The sequence below is a fragment of the Piliocolobus tephrosceles genome, chromosome 6, assembly GCF_002776525.5.
Source record: "Piliocolobus tephrosceles isolate RC106 chromosome 6, ASM277652v3, whole genome shotgun sequence".
Taxonomy (NCBI): Eukaryota; Metazoa; Chordata; class Mammalia; order Primates; family Cercopithecidae; genus Piliocolobus; species Piliocolobus tephrosceles.
In genome coordinates this window covers 39334398-39350171 of record NC_045439.1, presented here as the reverse complement: position 1 = coordinate 39350171, position 15774 = coordinate 39334398, and the positions used below count along the sequence as shown (strand labels likewise).

The 15774-nt window shown below is 42.9% G+C and overlaps 1 protein-coding gene and 1 pseudogene across 1 annotated transcript in view; both read left to right on the top strand.

Moving 5' to 3' along the window:
- Positions 1 to 1865: 1865 nt before the first annotated feature.
- Positions 1866 to 15774, top strand: part of FAM71D (family with sequence similarity 71 member D) — a 30287-nt gene continuing 16378 nt past the window's right edge. Inside the window, exons 1-4 of the mRNA XM_023182218.1 lie at positions 1866 to 2024; positions 6760 to 6959; positions 8215 to 8767; positions 12229 to 12476. Of these exons, the coding sequence (XP_023037986.1) occupies positions 1866 to 2024; positions 6760 to 6959; positions 8215 to 8767; positions 12229 to 12476 (1160 nt within the window). The remainder of the gene's footprint in view (positions 2025 to 6759; positions 6960 to 8214; positions 8768 to 12228; positions 12477 to 15774) is intronic.
- On the top strand, positions 2778 to 3980 carry LOC111554761 (annotated as a pseudogene).

Sequence of the window (15774 nt, the reverse complement as noted above, 5' to 3'; positions counted from 1 at the left end):
ACAGTCTTGGCTCACTGCAACCTCTACCTCCCATGTTAAAGTGATTCTCCTGCCTCAGTCTCCTGAGTAGCTGGGATTACAGGCACCTGTCACCACGCCAGGCTAATTTTTATATTTTCAGTAGAGACAGGGTTTCACGACATTGGCCAGGCTGGTCTTGAACTCCTGACCTAAAGTGATCTGCCTGCCTTGGCCTCTTAAAGTGCTGGGATTATAGGCGTGAGCCACTGCGCCTGGCCAGGAACTTTCCTAATCTTACTAGAAGATGTCAACAAAAGGTTTTCAGGTAATCGTAAGGAGTACATTTTAAAGAGCAATTAAATGCAACCCAGGTAATACAATCTGTACTGCTTCCTTTGCCACATTATCAAATATCCTCATTGGTCATAAGAGCTCAGGATTCCACTGTTTGGCAGTTTCAAGCCAATTATGAGCTATGGACTCATGACTCTGGTTGCACTCACCAAAAGACCATGGTGAGGATCATCAACAACAGCTTAGCTCCGACATAAACAGCAGCCTTGGACTCCGCTTCACCTACCCAGTATACTTAGAAGAACTCTAACTCTTTCTAAGGCCTTGACCTCACACTTGAAATAACAGTAAGGTTTAGAATTGAAATTAGTTTCTTTTGTATACAAATTAGTGCCTTTTTTTTGAGACAGGGTCTCGCTCTGTTGCCCAGGCTGGAGTGCAGTGACAAGATCATAGCTCATTGTAGCCTCAACCTCCCAGGCTCAGGTGATCCTCCCACCTCAACCTCCCAAGTAGCTGGAACTATAGGCATGCACCACCACACCCGGCTAATTTCTGTATTTTTTGTAGAGACAAGATCTTGCTGTGTTGCCCAGGCTGTTCTCAAACTCCTAGGCTCGAGTGATTGGCCTGCCTTGACTTCCCAAAATGCTGGGATTATAGGTGTGAGCCATTGTGCCTGGCCTGTATACATTTGATTTTCTTTTTGTTGTTTCTTTTACAAAAGATTTCATCATGAAGAGGAGGAAGCTCAAACTGAAGTGAGTTAAAAACTTCATCTCCTAGAGAAGATTGTGGCTCAGCCTGAGTTGAGATGAGATTTGACAGTGCTTACAGATAAACCATGTGGGCTGCATGGCCACATCCTCTCCTGCCCTTTTCTCTCTTCCTTCCTTTCCCTCTTCCTCTTCTACTTACTTTACTTTCCAAGATTATTTTCTTCTTTCTCTCTCCTGGAGACTCAATGTACTGAAGATGCTGCCTATAGCAGTGGTCCCCTTGGAAGCAGGGACCAGTTTTGTGGAAGACAATTTTTCCACTGACTTAGAGTCTCATAAGGAGCACGCAACCAAGAGCTATGCCTCAGTTATGGGTGAATAGTCTGGAAAAAGTGTTCTAAGTAGCTTTGATACCCTACTTACAAAAAAGGGATTGGAGAACCCTGCATGATGAAGAGGGTACCATTACTTTGGAAGATAGAAAATAATGGTCTGTGGGGGAATATATTGAGAGACCTCCTAGAGAAGCCTTTCCTAATACCCTAATAAGTGTCTTAAAGCCCTATACCCCAGTCATTTTTTATTATATGTATCTGTTTTCAAGTCCTGATAGTCCCTATCATCCAACATCTTGTTTGAGTTTCTTTTGGCTTGCTTACTACCTGTCTCCCCATAGAGTGTAAGCTGAATGAGGGCAGGGATCTTATTAGTCCTGTTTAGATGTATGTATTAATACAAGTGCTTGGTGCAGTGCCAAGCATATCACAGATATTGATAAAATTTGCTGAATTAATAAATAAATGAAGCAATTTAATTATGATATTAAATTCTCTCTGTACCCATTAATTGTGTTTCCATTCCCTCAGTTTTTTATGTTTATATGCAAGTGCAATGATGAAGAAGACCAGCAAGTCTACCAAGAGGATCAATGAGCAAGATGCTCTCTGCACGCCACACTCCCATGATCCGAGAGATCTTCAAAGTATGTTGGATGGAGGAGAGTATGCCCCTTTTGTATCTCCTCCCATGTTAGAGAGCAATTTTATCCAGGTAAATCATATTCAAGTCCTGAGTTAAGCTCCAATAACTTCAGTAATTTTCTTAAAGAAAACTGAAAAGGATGGTAGGAGAATTGTTTTAAATGTGCCAAGGGAATGTGTGATATTACTAAAGAGAACAGTTTGGGAACTTTAAAAAACCTGAAATAATTACAGCGTTAAAGGACATTTACTTCAAATGTCCCCAAAACTCTTGTGAAGGACTTCTGTCTTAACTCTACTGTAATTGCCATTCCATCATAATCTTCCCAAAATTACATGAAGCCGTTTTTGGCATTTCCCACCACAGGGAAACATACAGATAACTTCTTTCTTAGGCGTAGAAGACATTCTAAAGAACATCTACGACACAACTAGGGATTACAATGAATCTTAACTCTTAGTTCTGAAGGTAAAATATAATTGTCAGATGGTGTCAAGGAGAAAAGCTTCCTTCTCATAAGAATGTCCCTACATTATGAATGAAACTGCATTTCTGTGCATGTGGGAGCAACGCTAACTTTTCTCTAAACATTCAACATTAAAATGTTCTGACAAAGAAATGGTGAAATGAGTTCAATGATATGGGTCATACCTCTAAAGTTCCTAGAAATTCCTTAATAAAGTCTTAACACTAAACACTGAGCTATTACCTCTAACTCTTAACACATTCGAGCAGCTGCTTAGCTGATTTCACAGAGGGGTGACAAGGGAAGACAACAGACACTTCAAAAGGTAAGGAGAGGATGGCAGGAGCTCTTTTGCCATGGCTGCCAGGCCGATCTCCGAGTAGAACCAGGATGCCACTGTGTATGTGGGGGGCCTGGATGAGAAGGTTAGTGAACCTCTGCTGTGGGAACTGTTTCTCCAGGCTGGACCAGTAGTCAACACCACATGCCAAAGGATAGAGTCTGGCCAGCACCAAGGCTATGACTTTGTGAATTCTTGAGTGAGGATGATGCTGACTATGCCATTAAGATCATGAACATGATCAAACTCTATGGGAAGCCGATACAGGTGAACAAGACATCAGTTCACCACAAAAACATGGGTGTAGGGACCAACATTTTCATTCGGAACCTAGACCCTGAGATTGATGAGAGTTGCTTTATGATACTTTCAGCACCTTTGGGGTCATCTTACAAATCCCCAAGATTAAGTGGGACCCTGACACAGGCAACTCCAAAGCTTATGCCTTCATTAATTTTACTTCATTTGATGCTTTGGATGCAGCTGTAACTGCCCTATCACCATATCTTATGCCTTCAAGAAGGACTCCAAGGGTGAGCGCCATGGCTTAGCAGCTGGACGACTTCTGGCAGCTCAGAACCCGCTCTCCCAGCCTGACCGCCCTCATCAGCCATTTGCAGATGCACCTCCTCCACCCTCTGCCCCCATTCCTATGGTATCATTATTGGGGTCTGGACTTCCTCCACCAGGCATGCCTCCTCCTGGCTCCTTCCCACTCCCAGTGCCGCCTCCTGGAGCCCTCCCACCTGGGATACCCCCCACCATGCCCCACCACCTATGCCTCCTGGGGCTGCAGGACATGGTCCCCCATCAGCAGGAACCCCAGAGGCAGGACATCCTGATTATGGACATTCACAAGCTCACCCATTCCCACCAGGAGGGGTGCCCTATCCAGGGATGTCTCAGATGCAGCTGGCACACCATGGACCTCATGGCTTAGGACATCCCCATTCTGGACCCCCAGGCTCTGGGGAGCAGCCACCACCCCGACCACCACCTGGAATGCCTCATCCTGGACCTCCTCCGATGGGCATGCCCCCCAAGGGTCTCCATTCGGATCTCCCATGGGTCACCCAGGTCCTATGCCTTCACATGGTGTGCGTGGACCTCCTCCACTATGCCCCCCCATGTGTACACTGGCCCTCCACGACCCACACCCTATGGCTACCAGCCTCTCCCTCCACCCAGACCCACTCCCCAGCCACCAGTTGCCCCTTGAGACCTGCTTTGGAGCCCTCTCCCTCAGTAAATTCACATTTTCCTTCCTCCTGTTACATCTTCCCAATATCTTTTCGATTCCTTGGAACAATCAGAGATGGTGTAGCTCCTTGGGGCTAAGGCACTAATCCCTTTCAGCACCCCCACCCCATTCCCCTTTTTAATGTAACTTTTTCCACAGGAGGTATTTCTTTTTTATGTTGGTCCTGAGTATTTTGCAAATGCACAGAGAAAATAAAACTAAACTCCTTGTTCTAAAAAAAAAAAAAAAGGTAAGGAGACTTCATCTTCCATAAACACATTCTCTGCACTCATACTTGAGTACTAATGTGAGCTACCCACCTCCACCACCACAGGCAGGAGGTGAAGCCTCCCAAAATACCTAATGTTTTAGTGATGTCCCTAGAACACGTGTGACAAGTTGTGATTTGATGTACTTTACCTTTTACATACTTCTTTCCTACTAATCATGTTTTTATTTTTCCACCTTTCATCCTGTGCCCTTTCCAAGTTAGTTAACTTTTGCACACTCTAACAAAATTACATAGTACTTGTCCAACACTGGGGGTAGTTAGTAGTCTATAGGTCAGACGTAGCCCCCTATCATAATTTGATAAGTCGTATCCTTCAAGTTGCACAACCCCACCTGGTTAGCATGTCTTTGGCAGTAAGTTACCAAGATTCCTGACTGAACAGGTTTAAATGAAAAAAGAAAAACAATTAGGCTGGGTACAGTGGCTCATGCTGTAATCCCAGCCCTTTGGAAGGACAAGGCGGGAGGATCGCTTGAGGCCAGGAGTTCAAGATTGGCCTGGGCAACAAGGGAGATCCCACCTCTAAAAACATTTTTAAAAATTAGCAGGGTGCAATGCTGCACACCTATATTCCTAGCTACTCGGGAGGCTAAGGAGGGAGGATTGCTTAAGCCCAGGAGCTCCAGGCTGCAGTGAGCTAGGATGGCACTACTGCACTCCAGCCTGGATGACAAGACAAGACTTTGTCTCTAAAAACAAACAAATAAATATTTTTTAAAAAATTAAAAAGAAAGCAATTATCTCAAATAAAGTGAAAGAGCCCCAGGGCATCAGCTCACTCCTGGTAGAAGACTCAGGTTCTCTTTTTTTGTTCTGTCACCTTCAAGCCAGTTCCCCTCAGGGCATCACATCCAAACAGGACAATGACAGCTGCCAGCAGTAGAAGATATTCATCTCATCCTGGTGTCTCTGTCTCCTGGTGGCTCTAAGAAAGGTTTTCCAGGATTGGAGGAGACCCCTCTATGTCTTGCTGGTCACATGCCCCTGCTGAAACCAGTCACTGGCAAGGGGTGGAGTGGAACCACCACTACCCATTTAAGTTAGTCAGGATTTAATCCCTGAGCTGGGTCATTATCCCTGAGCCATGATATTGGACAAAACCAAGATTCTGTTAATCTGGAAGAAGAGGGGCACACTTTGGGTAGGTTATCAATAGTGTGAGCTACATCCTCTTTCTTTCAATGATGTATTTTTTAGTTGAACCAGTTATTATACAGCTGAGAAACCACAGTGTAGCTCCTCTCTGCCTTCCTTTTCCCTGCCTGCCCATCCTCCAGTCTCTTCTTCTACCAAGTGGCAGAGATTTTATTGGCCAAGTTTCTTGGACTCTGGGGTTTTTATACATGCTCTTCCTCTGCCTGGAAACCTCTCCTCTCCACCCAGCCAGTTTATCTCCCACATGGTTCAGGTATCAGCTAGACGTCTCTTCCTCCGGGGAGACTTTCATGACCCCATATCCAGGGGTGTGCTGGAATTGGTCATTGGTAAGTGTTCAGGGAATTTGCAAGTCAGTTGTTAAACACAGCCTTTTTAAAAAATAAATTATAGACCAGGTGCGGTGGCTTACGCCTGTAATCCCTGCACTTTGGTAGGCCGAGGTGGGTGGATCACCTGAGATCAGGAGTTTGAGATCAGCCCCATCAACATGATGAAACCCCATCTCTCCTAAAAATACAAAAATTAGCCTGGCTTGGTGGCACGTGCCTGTAATCCCAGCTACTCAGGAGGCTGAGACAGGAGAATCACTTGAACCTGGGAGGCAGAGGTTGCAGTGAGCTGAGATCACGCCACGGCACTCCAGCCTGGGCAGCACAACAAGACTCCATCTAAAAAAAAAATTAAATTCTTAAAAATTAAATTTTATAAACATATCTAAAATAAAGGCAACAAATATTCAAAACTCATCGTTCCTATTCTTTTACTACATTTTACTATTGTCTATACTTCTAAGGTTATAAATATAAGAGTTTGGCAAGAGTTTGTGGAATTTATCAATTGGCTGTATGTAATTTAAACTAAAGACTAAAGAATATTGCATATTATTTGTACATGTGTGTGCTACTTGTCTTTTATGTCAGTAACATTTTAAACTTATGTGTAAATGTGTGTACCTTCCAAGACCTAACTGTTACCAGAATATCACTGCCTATCTCCCCACTCTAAGCTAAGTCAAGTCCTCTGTTATGTGCTCCTGTAACATCCTGAACTTGTACTTGGTAACACTTCTTACAGTAATAATTAGTCACATACTTAAATTGTTTAATGTTTGCCTTCCCTGGTAGACCCCCACGGGTCAGAGACTGTTCCCTGTGGTATCTCCAAGAATTAGCATGAGCAAGTGAAGGAACAAATACATCATGGTTCATTTTTCCTTTATTTCCTGCCATCTTCCACTTCTCAGGCAAGCAAGGTTGTCAAAGCCACACATTTCATCATATAATGCCTTTTCCTGTTTTCTGCACTCAGGTTAACAGGAGAGGTGAATCCATTTACCTTCATAACCGAGCCAACTGGGTGACCGTAGGCATCTGTTCTTCCAGTTCCACCCACAAGATCCCCAATGTGATGCTACTGGCACATCTGACACCTGCTGCCCGGAAAGATACAGAACCCCTGTTTAAAAGTCTCCTGACATCTCCTCCTGCAGAGAAACTGGTGCTCACCAGGTGAGTTACAAAGAGAAGAGGTTAAAGATCTCTCAGAATATGTGCATTACACCTGTGGATCTGAAATTGGAAACACTGATGACAATTGCACCAAAGGAGCATCTCACTCGCATTCCCTGCTGCAAATGATGAAGAGGAGCATCCTTAAAGATGGGTGAAATAATGTATGACAGTGGATATCAAGCAGGCAGTTAATTTTTAAAAAACTAAACCTAATTAACAGGAACTGAAGACTCATAATAAACTGCCTTTCTAGAACATGCCTCCTCTTCCACAGCATCCCAGCTTCCAACAGAATTAGCTCTGGTCTTGTCTCAGCCTCTAACTTGGTCTATGATCGTGAGCAAATTGCTTGACTTTAAGTTAACTTTGAAGGATTAATTTAAATGGAGACTTTCTCATGATAAATAGTTGACATTCTGATGTGTTTTGTTTTTGAGACGGAGTCTTGCACTGTCACCCAGGCTGGAGTGCAGTGGCACGATCTTGGCTCACTACAACCTCCACCTCCCAGTTCAAGCGATTCTCCTGTCTCAGCCTCCCGAGTGGCTGGGACTACAGGCATACACCACCACGCTCAGCTAATTTTTGTATTTTTAGTAGAGACAGGGTTTCACCATATTGGTCAGGCTGGTATTGAACTGCTGACCTCAGGTGATCCACCCACCTTGGCGTCCCAAAGTGCTGGGATTACAGGTGTGAGCCACTGCACCCAGCCTATTCTGACGTTTTTATACATCAGAGCCTTAGGTATATGATTAAGATGAGATGGTACTCAGGAGCCCTTACCCAGATCTATCTGGGAGACAAGTCTGGTGTCTTGAGTCTCACTCTTCAAACTACTATAAAATATAAGAAAGGCTGAGCATGGTAGCTCACACCTGTAATCCCAGTACTTTTGGAGGCCAAGGCAGGTGAATTGCTTGAGCCCAGGCATTCAAGACCAGCCTGGGCAACATGGTGAAACCTTGTCTCTACAAAAAAATACAAAAATTAGCCAGGCGTTGGTGGTACATACCTGTTGTGCCAGCTACTTGGGAAGATGAGGTGGGAGTATCACTTAGGCATAGGATGTTAAGGCTGCAGTGAGCCATGATCACACCACAACTGCACTCCAGCCTGGGCAACAGAGTGAGACCTTATCTCAAAACAAACCAACGAGCAAACAAACAAACAACTATATATGTATAAGAAAGGCCTTTTTATAAGCCTCCAATCAGGTTTCCAGATGATGTTACTGTGTGCTTGTTTGCAGGTTTCTCCCTCTGCAGTTTGTGACTCTTTCTGTGCATGACGCGGAAAACATGCGCCTAAAAGTAAAGCTGGTGAGTGGTCGAGCCTACTACTTACAGCTCTGCACTTCTGCATGTAAACAGGACACCTTGTTTTCTCAATGGGTGGCCCTTATCTCCCTCTTGAATCAGGAGAAAGCCAAAGTTTCCAAAGTGTCAGAGGTTTCAAGTCTCTCAGGAATTACGAATAGCACAGACGTCACAGGCTCCACGGATGTGATGGATATCACAGCGTTCACAGCCATCCTGACCCCGTACATGTATGCACGTACAGGCCCTGAACATGTCAGGGACAGCATAGATTTCTCAGAATTCACAGACATCACCGACATCACAGATGTCACAGACCTTCCAGAAAATGAGGTCCCAGAGGTCCCGGATATAAGAATTGTTACAGAAGTCATAGAAGTCAGAGAAGCCACAGAAGTCACAGACAGCTCTGATATTACAAACTGCTCGGGAGTCACAGTGGTGTTTGAAAACAATGACTTAATCAGGGCAAAGCAAGAGGAGAAGGTACGTGTCACTGAAGGCTTTCATGTTTTAATAATTGAGAACTAGAGTGATTACCAAGATCACACTTCTTGGTTAGCTGACATTGATTGTCAAAATGCTATGGAACCTACCTACTCTGAGTAACCTAATTTTAATAGTGAGATTCGATCTCTGAACCCTGGTGTAAAGGAGTTGTAAGATGTCTCCTGAAATAGGCAGTGACAACCGTTAACATAAATCTTAGCCCAGCATCAGAAATGGAAAGAACCTTGGAATCAGAATCAGAATCAAGTTAGACTCTCAACCTGCGGCATATTACTTGTGTGACTTCGCCCAAATCACATAATCCGCATGAGCCTCAGTTTCCTCACTTCTAAAATAAGGATATTAATATAATGTAAGGGTTATTTTCTGGTTTAAAAATATATAGCAGTAGCCAGTACCTTGAAGGATGGGATGGAATTTCTATGGGTAAACATGAGGATGGAAATAGTATAATAAAAAACAAAACAAAATGAGTGGCTTTAGAAAAGGCCAGAGAGTGGAAAAACACAGAGTCATGTCCAAAAATGTTTCATTCAGTTGGGCTAGAGGATAATATATATGGAGAATAGTAGAAAATAGGACTGGAAAGTTGCTTAAAAACCTTGAGAGCCAAATTTAAAGTGAGAACTTCACTCTTTGGGCAAACCTTAGTGTCCATAATCTCCTGTGTAAGGGAATGAAGGAGCTGTGTTTTTAAAAGATTAATCTAATGGCAGGATGGATTATAGGTAAAGAGATCTGTTTGAAGACTACTGTTGAAAAACTTCCTCTAGGTCCACAATAGAAAAAAGGCCTGTGCAGTGGCTCATACCTGTAATCTTGGCACTTTGGGAGGCCAAGACAGGTGGATTGCTTGAGCTTGGGAGTTCGAGACCAGCCTAGGAAACATGGCGAAACCCCATCTCTACTAAAAATACAAAAATTAGCTGGGCATGGTGGTGTATGCCTGCAGTCCCAGCTACTAGGGAGGCTGAGGTGGGAGGATTACTTGACCCTTGGAGGTAGAGGGTGCAATAAGCCAAGATTGTGCCACTGCTCTCCAGCCTGGGTGACAGAGTCACACCCTGTCTCAAAAACACACACACACACACACAAAAGAAAAGAAAAATGGTAGGGCTGGGCACAGTGGCTCATGTCTATAATCCCAGCACTTTGGGAGACCAAGGCGGGCGGATCACCTGAGATCAGGAGTTTGAGACCAGTCTGGCCAACATGGCAAAACCCTATCTCTACTAGAAAATAAAAATTAGCCGGTGTGGTAGTGGGCACCTGTAATCCCAGCTACCTGGGAGGCTGAGGCAGGAGAATTGCTTGAACCTGGGAGGTGGAGGTTGCAGTGAGCTGAGATCACGCCATTGCACTCCAGCCTGGGCGACAGAGTAAGACCCTGTCTCAAAAAACAAGCAAACAAACAAAAAACCTAATTTTTAATTAGGAAAAATTCAAATAATTCTACACAATTTTTAATGACAGGAGGAAAATGCTTATAATAAAATGTTAAGTGAAAAAGGTAGGAGACAGAACTTCAAGATGATCTAAGTAGACATAAACAAAATAAATAGAAAGATCAGAGTGAAATGTGCACAGGAGTAGTTGTTTCTGGGCAGTGGCATCATACAAGCAATAATTTATTATTATTATTATTTTTTTTTTTTTTTGTGGTGATGGAGTCTCGCTCTGTCGCCCGGGCCGGAGTGCAATGGCCGGATCTCAGCTCGCTGCAAGCTCCGCCTCCCGAGTTTATGCCATTCTCCTGCCTCAGCCTCCCAAGTAGCTGGGACTACAGGTGCCAGCCACCTCGCCCAGCTAGCTTTTTGTATTTTTTAGTAGAGACGGGGTTTCACCGTGTTAGCCAGGATGGTCTCGAACTCCTGACCTCGTGATCTGCCCATCTCGGCCTCCCAAAGTGCTGGGATTACAGGCTTGAGCCACCACGCCTGGCCAATTAATTTATTATTATTATTATTATTATTATTATTATTATTATTATTATTATTATTTTGAGACAGTCTCACTCCATTGCCCAGGCTGGAGTGCAGTGGCGTGATCTCAGCTCACTGCAACCTCCACCTCTCAGGTTCAAGCGATTCTTATGCCTCAGCCTTCCAAGTAGCTGGGATTACAGGTGCCCACCACATGCCCAGTTAATTTTTATATTTTTAGTAGAGATGGGGTTTCTCCATGTTGCCCAAGCTGGTCTCAAACTCCTGGCCTCAAGTGATCTGCCCACCTTGGCAAGCAATAATATTCTACCTTTAGCTTTATTCATTATAGGATTTTCCAAATATGCTATAATAAATATGTATGACTTTCATTGTCAGGGAAAAGTTTTATCTTTAAGGAAGAAAATTATTACATCATTTTAAAGGAAATGCAGTAGAGGTATATTAGGCCATTCTTGCATCGCTATAAAGAAATATCTGAGACTGGGCAATTAATAAAGAAAAGAGGGTTAATTGGCTCATGGGTCTATAGGTGGTAAAGGAAGCACAATGCTGGCATCTGCTTCAGGCGAGGGCCTCAGGGAACTTACAGTTGTGCGGAAGAGAAGGAGAGCCAGCACATCACATGGCCAGAGAGAGAGCAAAAGAGAGAGGAAGGAGGTGCCAGGCTCTTTTAAACAACCAAATCTCGCATCAACTCAGAGTGAGAACTCACTCATTACGGTGAGGACAGCACCAAGCCATTCACAAGGGATCTGCCCCCAAGACCTAAACACCTCCCACTAGGCTCACTTCCAACATTGGAGGTCACATTTCAACATGAGATTTTCAAGCGACAAAACATCCAAACCATATCAAGAAGTAATGGACTAGGCAGGGGCAGTGGAAAGAAGAAGGTGTGGACAGGAAGGACATTAGAAAGCCAGCTTTAGGGCCTGCTGACCAACTGCCTTGAGTCCTGAGTGATTCTGAGCAAATCAGAGAGCGGCTAGGAGAGGTGATACATTAACAGAAACTGGGAAATTGGGGGGGGGGGGGGGGGGGATTTTAGTGTATTAAGTTTTAGATACAGGTTCTAAGTCTTTTGACAAAAAAAAAAATCTCTTTTATATTATGAGTCCCTGGCCCCTGTAACCTATCAGATGCTCTAATTAAGACCAAACTCAGACTGGGGAATCAGTGGCATTTCTGGGAAACCTTTCTTGTGCTGTAATGAGATGCTAACTGTCTTCTGTGAGGTGACAACACGAGCTTGGGAACATGTTGTGTCAGGCTGCAGCGGGGCAGGCCCTGGCTCCCACACAGCCTGCCGCCAACACACCTGGGGCTCTCTCCATGGTCGTGCCACTCTAAGCCTCTCTCCCTCCTTACTACTCCTCACAGGTGTTAAGTGACGATGAATGAAATGCTGCCTGTATTAGATACTGCTCCACAAACACCTATTACCTGATGCTCTTCTGTTACCTGATTTGCTGCTGCTTTTTATTTTTAAAGGAAAAATTGAAAAACATTCTGAAGCCTGGGTGTCTACAAGATACAAAAAGTAAGAGTGAGTTGAAAGAATCCTCAAAACATGTCACCATCTCAAACATAACACTGACTTTTGAAGGTAAAAGATATTTTCAAACTACCTTGACTCCAGTAGAAAGTGAGGCAAATACATCCAAGGAGATGGAGAATAAGACCTCTGAAGAAAAGACACCTGATTTTCAGAGCACGGCTCTCGAGGCTGAAGAATCCAGGTATGTGAGGCAGGAACATGCCAAAGGAATTCTAAGACATGAAATATTAATAAAGAAGTGTGTGCTTTAGTCTCTTAACTCAGGCATCTGCCACTGAAGATTCTCAGAGACAGATGTAGTGTAACTGAATGATGATATAATAAGCTCTGAATGACCCACATTTGGTTCAACCTTGGCTAATTTTTATTTTCCAAGTTCTCATGTTTCTCAATTGGCATTCTGGGCTGTCTCTGTGATGTCAATTGTTGTATGTGCTTCAGGAAATATAACAGAGGCTGGGTGCGGTGGCTCACACCTGTAATCCCAGCACTTTGGGAGGCCGAGGCAGGTGGATCGCCTGAGGTCAGGAGTTCAAGACCAGCCTGGCCAACATGGCAAACCCCATCTCTACTAAAAAAATTAGTCCGGCATGGTAGTGGGCATCTGTAATCCCAGCTACTCGGGAGGCTGAGGCACGAGAATTGCTTGAACCCTGGAGGTGGAGATTGCAGTGAGCTGAGATCACGCCACTGCACTCCAGCCTGGGCAACAGAGCAACACTCTGTCTCAAAGAAAAAAAGGAAAGAAAATAGAATCACAGTGTTCACATATTTAGGAATTGGAGTCATATTGACTTCAATAGTGATTATGGGTACTTTTAATTTTATTAAAGGTACGTCTCTATACTTCTCTATATTTTCCTCTATACATATTCTCTATGTATCCCTTATCCTTCTCTACACTTCCAACTAATAACTTTTTTGCTTTTTTCTTTTTTAAAGACTAGTCAAGTGCAGTAATGAGAAAAGGAAAAAGTTAATTCTACTTGTGACAATAAATGCTAAAATCGTACAATCTTAGCAGGGAAAATACAGCAAGCTTACTATAAAATTAAGGGAATGGTTAATATTAATCATTACTAAAATATAGAAGAGTAGAAAAGCCATGATACTATAAATGCATTGATAAAGTTTGATATTCTTGATCACAGAAAAGATCCACATAGTAGTGAGTTTTCCTTTAGCACAATAAAGAATATTTACCACAAACCAGAGCCTATACTATTTTTTTTTTTTTTGAGACGGAGTCTTGCTCTGTCGCCCAGGCTAGAGTGCAGTGGCACAATCTCGGCTCACTGCAAGCTCCGCCTCCCAGGTTCACGCCATTCTCCTGCCTCAGCCTCCTGAGTAGCTAGGACTACAGGCGCCCGCCACCACGCCCAGCTAATTTTTTTGTATTTTTAGTAGAGACAGGGTTTCACTATGTTAGCCAGGATGGTCTCAATCTCCTGACCTCGTGATCTGCCTGCCTCGGCCTCCCAAAGTGCTGGGATTACAGGTATGAGCCACCGTGCCCGGCCGCCTCTAGTATTTTTAATGAAGAAATTTATAATTGTTCTATTTATAACTTAGAACACAACATGCTGAAAAGCTCATCTCTACAAAAACTACAAAAATTAGTCAGGAGTGGTGGTGCATTCCTGTAGTCCCAGCTACTCGGGAGGCTGAGGTGGGAGGATGGCTTGAACCCAAGAGGTCAAGGCTGCAGTGAGCCACGATTGTGCCACTGCACTCCAGCCTGGGTGACAGAGTGAGACCCTGTCTCAAACAAAAACGAAACTTAGAACAAATTAGGAGTGTTCCCATTAACATTTCTATGTGATATAAAAGTTTCTAGCAATCTGATAGGACTCAGAAATAGAAAGAAAACTACGAATTTTTAAAATCACTCTTTGCAAATGGCAATTCATATTTAGAAAAGTTGAGAATCAACAAAAATTTAGTTTCTTTTGGAAGGCTACAGATTATAAGATAAACACAAAAAATAGTTTTTAATTTACATGCCAAAAATATACTGAAAAAAGGGTGTATTTTTCAACATCAACAACAAAAACCAAATATTTAGTGAGGCTGATACTCTTATCTATATAAACGGAATTACAAAACTTTAATGGCAGAAATAAAAGACAATTTGAATAAGGAAAACTAGATTCTTCTTCTGCGTAAGTAGATATAAATACAATACCAATTAACATCTCAATAGGATATCTCATAGAAATCATAAAATTATATAGAAAAAAAGGATGTGGAAAAGATAGGAGTAAACATCTCAAGGAAACAGGGTAGGAGGGGAGTGAGGGGTAAAACACTATACATTGACTACAGCGTACAGTGCTTGGGTGATGGGTGCACCAAAATCTCAAAAATCACCACTAAAGAACTTATTAATGTAACAACAACAACAATAATCAGAAACTGGACCGTTAGGTTCACATTTAAAACTGTTTTAAAAAATTCACTGACCAGCTGAGTGCTTAGCATTGCACTAGGTATGACCACCTCCCTGGCTTGGTTAAGGATAAAATGTCAGTCTCCCTGTTCTGTGCCAGTGCTGACAGATACTTAATCATGCATTTGGAGACTGTTGTTTCTGGCTCACCTATTGCAGGCTCTTAGCTGCTTTCTCTGTTTCATTTGTTATGTATTTAATCTTATAAGCTGTCTATCATTGGCTTGTACAGAGGATAAAGCTAAGATGATAGCAGGATAGTCTCCAGTTCTTTCACTTAAAGTTTCTATCTACCCAACTGGATAATAAGCACCTTGCAGGCAGGGAGCCTCTTCTTGGTATGGTATCCTTCACATCTCTTAGAACACATGCTGGACACAGAGAAGAGCTCAAAACTGGCTTCGTGAATTAAAAGAACAGTGGTAATATGTTACCATAATTTTAGGAACTATTTTGTACATGGTGAAAATATTTTCATTATAAACTTGGGACTTCCAAAGACTGCCTAATATAAAGGAAAGCAGAAATGCTAGGATCATTGTTTTGCATTGTTAAAAAATATTCTATTATGCATTCAAAAAAAAGTTTTCCAGTTCCTATACTATTTATTCTCTCTAATTTAGCATATTTGATTTTCCATAGTAAAAAGTTAAAGAAAAAAATCTCAAGGAAACAATTGGGATGAAAAATGTCTAAGGGCTACTCAGTCCTATAAAATCTTAAGCCATGTTATAATTAAATGGCCATCAGAACTACCAGTGCAAAGTTTCGAATATAGAAATAAAAACATAACCAGGCACAGTGGCTCATGCTTGTAATGCTAGCACTTTGGGAGCCTGAAGTGGGAGGACGATCCTGGGCAACTTACCGAGACCATGTCTCTACAAAAAATATTTAGAAGTAGCCAGGTGTGATGGCACATGACTGTAGTCTTAGCTATGGGGGAGGCTGAGGCAGGAGGATCTCTTGAGCCCAGGAGTTCAAGGTTATAGTAAGCTATGAACACGTCACTGCACTCCAGCCTGTCTCA